Source organism: Brassica oleracea, chromosome C2 (genome assembly GCF_000695525.1).
Source record: "Brassica oleracea var. oleracea cultivar TO1000 chromosome C2, BOL, whole genome shotgun sequence".
NCBI classification, from domain to species: domain Eukaryota; kingdom Viridiplantae; phylum Streptophyta; class Magnoliopsida; order Brassicales; family Brassicaceae; genus Brassica; species Brassica oleracea.
Window position 1 is genome coordinate 34630833 of NC_027749.1, and position 7208 is coordinate 34638040.

Genomic DNA, 7208 nt, shown 5'->3' on the forward strand with positions numbered 1-7208 from the left:
TTTCTTTACAACATCTTTAAGATTCGGATTTACCTCCTCTGATGTTCTATAGAAGTCATTGATTCATCTTTTAGGTGTATTTTATGCATGCAAAGATCAGGTGAAATGCCATGAATGTCAGCTGGAGAATAACCTAATGCCTTACGGCACTTTCTTAGCTCACACAAAAGTCTAGTTGTTTCCACATTGTTCAATTCAGAGTTCCCAATAGCAGTATACGTGGAATTTGGCCCCAAGAATGCATACCTGAGCCCCGTAGGGAGGGATTTGAGCTCGATCTTTGGAGCTTTCAGTTCGCTCCATGGATCGTCGAGTTGCATGTTCGGCTTAGTAGCGCTTTTCGAAGCGGCTGCTCCAGTTGCACTGCTCTGATTGCTCTTGTATTTCTCCTCGAGACTTAGATAGGTGACAAGCTTTTTCCATGCTTTTCGCAGAGTCAAGCATCTTGTTGTAGCCATCCGCGTCCTCGCTCATAACGTTATGCTCAGTCTCAGAACGAATCAGGGCTAGTTCGAGTGGATCATCGGTCAAGATTTGCTCAATCATTCCTTCTTGAGGGAATAGCGCCTGATCTTTATCCTCAACTGTGTAGGTTTGCACGTCTAGCATCGGTTTCTTCAGCAATTTGTTCATCTCGAACTTCATCGCAATGTCTCATAGGTGAAGATCAATCCTTCCTTGTCGAACATCAATGATCGCACCAGCTGTGCACAAGAAAGGACGACCTAGGATGAGTGGATCTCTTGGTTGCTCGTCAACCTCCAAAACCACAAAATCTGTCGGAACAAACATGTTGCCCACTTGGACCCGAAGGTCTTCCAGAATATCCACCGGTGACGAGACTGATCTGTCAGCGAACACCAGGGAGATTCTTGTCAGTTTGAAGTCCGTGAAGCCCAATCTTTTTCCACGGAGTAAGGCATGAGATTGACACTTGAACCCAGATCGCATAGAGAATAAGCGAACACGGTTCTCCCAATTTGTATCGAGAGAACAAACTTGCCTGGATCATCCAATTTCTTAATCGGCTTGTTCTTAAGTACCGCGGTGCACTCCTTTGAAACCATCAATAGCTCACTATCGCCAGTTACCTTGCCAGAGATCAAACCTTTCATCAAACTGCGCATAGAAGGTATCATCTGGATCGCATCCATAAGAGGTAACTTGATAGTTAGATCCTCTAGCATCTTTTTACACTTTGTCTCCTCCCGATCCTTGCGAGATGTCTTTGCTGGAACAAGGTATGGAACCTTAGGGGTGTATTCACGCGGAGGAACAGGCTCCACAGGTGTAGCGACAGGGTTTGGATCAGTCTCAGCAGACTGTTTTGGTTCCTCGTCAGATAAAGGGGGTGCTTCAGATCGTGGTTGCTCACCCTCCTTTTGCTTACCCTTCTCCGCTGCTGACAACTTCTTAGGGACTGTATCCAGTAAATTTCTTCCACTCCTTAGTGCTACGGCACTGCATTCCTTAGGGCTTTTATCGGTCTTTCCAGGTAGAGTACCTTGATGTCTCTTAACGCTCTCGGCTGTCTGGGCGATCTGAACGTCCATCTGACGCATATGGCTGGCTACGTTATCGTATTTGGTACTCAAGTCATTGAACATTTCGTTCATCCTGGAGTTAATGTCTGTGGTGACTTGATTCAACGCTTCCCCTTGAATTTGCTGACCCTGGAGCAACTGCTGCATCATTGTCGCTAGACCTTTTATCTCGTCTTGCGGAGCAATCGCTGGCGAAGGAGCGGTCTGTTGAGCAGTTTGTTGTTTCTAGTTCTGGAACTGGTTGTGATGCGCCTGGCTCAGGACATATGTTCTTCCCTGGTATGGTTTCTGATAGCCGCTGTTCTATCCTTGACTGTTCTGCGCGTTGTCAACCGGTTTGTCAACCTTGGGATACACAAAGAGGTGAGGATTGTTCCTAACGTTGGGGTTCGGGTGGTAGTTCTTGTACTACCATCCTTGTCCATTGACGTATCTCACTTCTTGCTGATCATCCACAGTATTGTCTCCTTTAGTTGTAGAGTCTGAAACATTGTTCTCTGATGCAGCTTCCTCCATGATGAATACTTGGCTCTGATTACCCTTCAAAAGCTGATCAACCTTGGCCGCGAGGTCGTCTATGTTTTTTACACTTTTGGAGCGATCATTCTCCTTATTCTTGTTGAGGGAGCTGGATGCCATATTTTCGATCACTGCGAATGCGCCTGGCGTTGTTTGGGTCATGAAATCTCCATTGCTCGAGGAATCAAGAGCATTACAAAACTCATAGCTCACTCCATCATAGAACACTTCCAGTATGTAGTCATCCTCAAACCCATGGTGAGGGCACTCCCTTCGGTATTCCTTGTAATGCTCCCAAGCATCATAGAAAGGCTCGTCGGTCTTTTGCTTAAAATTGGAGATTTTATGCCTCAGAGCTGCGGTTTTCGTCTTTGTATATAAGTGGCTTAAGAACGCGGCTCTGACTTGTTCCCATGTAGTAAGTGAACCAGTCGGGAGAGATGCTTTCCCATCCAAGGAGAATGGGAACAACGTGCATTTAACGTAGTCAGATGGCACTCCATTCGCGCGAGAGAAGTTGCAAACTCTCTCAAAGTTCTCGATGTGGTTCAAAGGGATTTCAGCAGCGAGACCGTTGAACATTGTTTTCTGCACTAGGCCGATCAAAGCAGGCTTGATTTCACAATCTCTCGAGTGCAGGGAGGGGGGTTGATGGTGGAGCGAGTGGTAGGGAAGTTTCATGGAAGGTTCTGTTCCCCGATGGGAGCGCCTTGTTGCTCAACTTGCTGAGCGGCGAGTTCGGCAGCTGCTTGGGGAGCAGCTTCTTGTGCGTTGATGGTCTGTTGCATCTGCTGCATCTGTTGTTGCATGAGCGCAATTGCAGTAGTGAGATCATCTTGGCCTCCGTGATCATCCATTGTGGTGTTAGTAGGCCGCGGTTGTTGACGGTTCTGTCATTCTAATCTTGCGAGCTCTTCGTTACTTAGCGTGAATAATGGTCCTTGTGCGTTACTCCTAGTATGTCTACTGGTCATGCACCTGGATCATTAGCTTAAACAACGAGAGAAACGCAAGTTAGATGTTTTGGACTAAATATAGAATTGAAAAATAAAGGTAAAATATCTGGTCCCCGTCGCAACGGCGCCAAAACTTGATACTCGAAAACTGAACCTTTCCTACTGTCAAGTTAACAGTGGTAATTGTAGTATTTGAGATTCAATCCAGAGGACCAGTCTACACTATATTCCTATAAGTTTTCAACTTAGCTAAAACTAAAAATGGGGTTTTGAATTAAGTGGTGACGTGCAAGTAAAGTAAATGATTTCAGATGATTAAAATTCAATATTAGAGATAAGCCGATCTAGGGTTTCTCATTGGGGGTCAAAGCTCAACCAAACATTTATTCAAGCTCCTTGAAACACAATCTAGAACACAGATCTCTCTTAGTAGAACAACCCACTGTCGTGGTGTTGTTCCCTTTGCGGTTCGACCTTGATACCTAAACTGTCGTTTGGATCAAGGATCGATCACAAGCAATAGAGATCAAGTCCGATAGGTTCACCGAGCACTCTAGTATCTACTTTCACTGACTAGAGATGCGCGGCTCATTTATTCAATATCAAGCAAACTACTACACGGTTAATGAGTGGATTAAACCTAAGATCTAGCAGTAAGTGATCAGGTTAAAGCTAGCATTAAGAGCTGAGATGAACGAAGACACAATAGAGTTGCTTATTTATGTTTGGCCTTGCGATTAACACCCTAGAACCCTAGACAAGCTAGCTGACTACTCAGCCATAACACAAGATGTCAGATAACTGAATAATACTGCATATAATTCTAAAGATAAATCAATAGGGTTCAGGATGATCTTCTCTGTCAAGAAGATGAGCTGTCTCCCTTACAATAGAAAATATATTCTAGAATAGGTCTAGGTCTCTTGCAAAACTAGCGTAATTCCAAAATAAAGATAGAGGCCGCTTTTTATATGGAGGCGCCCTTAGACTTCGGAGTAGGGAATCGACAATTAGGGCAAATCTCAGAAAGATATGGAAACTTCCATAAATGTCGAGAACAATCGTCTGGCTGCTCATGGTAGGATCAACCGTCAGACTGTTCCGCTTGATTGTTCTTCAGGGAAGGTCTCCAATTCTTGCTCCGTTCTTCACGCTCCTTCCCAGCAGTGACACTGCCTTCTGTTTCTCCAGACCAACTTCTTATCTTCTTAATTAAGCTGTCTTCATCTCAATATTTGAATTCATTGTTTGATGGGCTTTAAGAAGAGAGAAAATCCCTTCTCTAACAATAATTCCCCCATTTCGTTGTGAGAAGCAACGTCGATTTTGAAATTTTTTAACACTGAATTTATGAGACAATGAACTTGGAGCTCCATGCCTAAGACAATCTGTGTTCCAGTTCTTGGTTTACCAAAAATTCAAACCAGATTAGCCCGACGATAATAAAACCAAAAATTCTGTATGAAGTCACACTGTTACATCCTTTGGAATTCATAACTAGATGACTAGGTCCTAGACCTAATGATAATGGATCTTCGGTAGTCGCACTATTTACCTAATATAAACAAATGTATCCAAAATCAAAAGATATTTTTCTTTAATTCTCTATTTCTTATTATCAATGTTCGAAAACTTGTTACACATGAGTCGGGCGGTGAATATGAGCCTAGCGCATAGGTTAGGTTTCCACCATATTCTGAGATTTTGCAATTTCTTATTGCAAGTTATATGCAAGACAGTCTTCAAAATTTTGGATGGATGATGACTTTGTTGATCGATGTTGTAATATCCGCCTCTCCAAAAACCGACTGGGTTCCAGATCGTGGGGATTAGGGACATGTGCACCAAAAGACAAGCCATCGTGTCTTGTCAATGGTTTGAGGGTCCCATCACATTTTCTTCTTCTTAAATACATCAACCCAACGGATATCCATTACTTCTATTTACAATCCTGCAAGAGAAAAGGGGGAAATGGAGATAGAGTGAAGGGCATGAGTAAATGGATTACTCAATGAGACCACCTTCTAGACCAGTTTCCCCGCATGAGCAACCATATGGTTTAATGTAGAACGAGGATTGACTAGCCGCATGAACACGCAACAAGACACATTTACGATAAACATTCCACTACACTATACACACATGCAGTCACACACGTCTCATCATTACACGTTTCACACACATCCGTTGTTGTCCATCCAAAGAGGCAAACCGCCCGAACACACAACATAAGATGTTGCCGCCCCAAGGCTGATGCACGTACACGCAGATCATATCCCTGCCAAACCGGAAGTCCACACACCCAAAACCAGCGCGCCACACATCAATTTTCCACACTCTTCCTCTTCACTGTTCAACACTTCACGACTACTCATATACAACATATAGTCCCATCCTCTCAGTCTTCACCCAATCCGATTTATGCATCTAATATCCTATTCGTTCAATTCTTTCTAGTAATCTAACTTTCAAACAAGTATAACAATCATCAAGCAATAGCACAAACAATATCTCACATCAACACAATCAGTAAATTATCTCCTTTAACAGTATGAGAATTCTTATGCGGTATGAATATGCATCTAGTAACCTAGCAACCTAGCAACCATTATGATCTAATAATCTAACGAGCAATCAAAATTAACCAGACCTAATCCAGCATTCAACAATATAGAATATCAAGAGAAGAAACTGGTTTCGAGACCATCCCACCTGGTTAAAGATCTGGAGATTGATCCGAAAATAGGTTGAACAACACCATACGACAACTTGGCTCGTCTGGAGGGGATGAATGACCGTATACTTCTCCTAGTGGCGCTCCTATGGTGCTCCGGCAACAAGAAGTGGACTCTTCAAGAATCAAACAACGTTCTTACTGTCTTCGCCTGAGATCTCCATTCCAAAACACAAAAAAAAAAAAAAGTTCCAAAACCACTTATTAACAGTGGAAATTTTGATCAGTCCATACATTAATGATGTAAATATTCTTATTTAAATGTATTGCGGTAAGAATAATTAAGTGGGGACGGGATACAAAACCACTATTGGCTATTTCTTGGAATTTACAATACCCTATAAGACTGAAACATTTTCAATGGAATGTAATTCATGAATGCTTATATGTTACTAAAAGTTTACAGACAGATTGAATTAAATGTAGCACTCTCTCCATTTCTAAAAGATCTATGTTTTAGAATTTTTACACTTTTTAATAAAACATATTAAAACTTAGCTATAAATGCATAGTTTTTTGTAATTTTATATTTCCTATATTTTTAAATCAATAAGATTTTAAGAAATACAATTAATGTTCTTGAACTTCACAATTTCTCATTATTAGTTGACAAAAATTACATTGAAAATATAAAATATGTATCTTTTTGAAACAAAAATTTTCTCTAGAATATTGATCTTTTAGGAACAGAAGGAGTATATAATGTAGACTATATGGAACGGAAGAGAAATCAATAAAGGATGTTCTCTTTGAATCTGATACAAAATATTGTGTCAGCCGGGAAAGTGGAAAAATAAAATTAAGTGATTCCCCCCTCCTTTTTTCGAGGTTAATAATAAATACTATATTCAAATGTGAAGCCTCTCTAAAATTCCTTGTAACTTTGATGTTTTTCTAGTGTCTTCGGTCTATTCAAATATGGATATTCTATAATGGAAATTTTCGAACGATAATGAATATAGTTTCTTTATTTTGATAATGTGGTATATCTTAAAAACAGAAATGATAAGATTTACAAGAAAAAATGTCAATCGACAAGAGAATATTGTAACGCCCGTATTTTCAAAATAACTTAAATAAATAAAAATTTTGAAATCTCCATTTATTACTTCTCAAAAGTCAATTCCAAAGTCATAAATCCAAATAACATAATAAATCCCGAAAGTATCGATAAAAACATAAAACCGCAAGTCTGAAAAAAAACGAAATAGAACTCCCAAAGCACCAGCCCGCTAGCAATCACTCCTGCTCGTCAGTCTCATCTGAAAGGGGAAGGAATAGGAGGGGTGAGCAACAGGGGAATTACTCCGTGAGGTATGGGATGCTAAACACGCAAACCACTGACTTGAGTAAATAGAACTCCCACTATGGAAGTTTAGCTCTAACATGAACACACACGACGCCTAGCGCATCACACAAACCAAACAATGCGATGATAGCATATAGCTAGTCCAT

General features: G+C 41.0%; 1 protein-coding gene across 1 annotated transcript; it reads right to left on the reverse strand.

The window, feature by feature from the left end:
* Window positions 1–654: 654 nt before the first annotated feature.
* Window positions 655–1694, reverse strand: LOC106324079. Its single transcript, XM_013762100.1, has 2 exons — window positions 1000–1694; window positions 655–901 (listed from the first exon to the last, which is right to left on the reverse strand). The coding sequence occupies exons 1-2, from the start codon at window positions 1692–1694 to the stop codon at window positions 655–657; spliced, it is 942 nt and encodes a 313-aa protein (XP_013617554.1).
* Window positions 1695–7208: the final 5514 nt, after the last annotated feature.

Bases quoted from the DNA above. Each gene is read 5' to 3' on its own strand.
- LOC106324079 (XM_013762100.1), bottom strand. From the start codon at position 1,694: ATGATGCAGCAGTTGCTCCAGGGTCAGCAAATTCAAGGGGAAGCGTTG. The intron at 902-999 runs GTTTGTTCTCTC...CCGTGGAAAAAG, and splicing joins AAATTGGATGATCCAGGCAA to ATTGGGCTTCACGGACTTCA.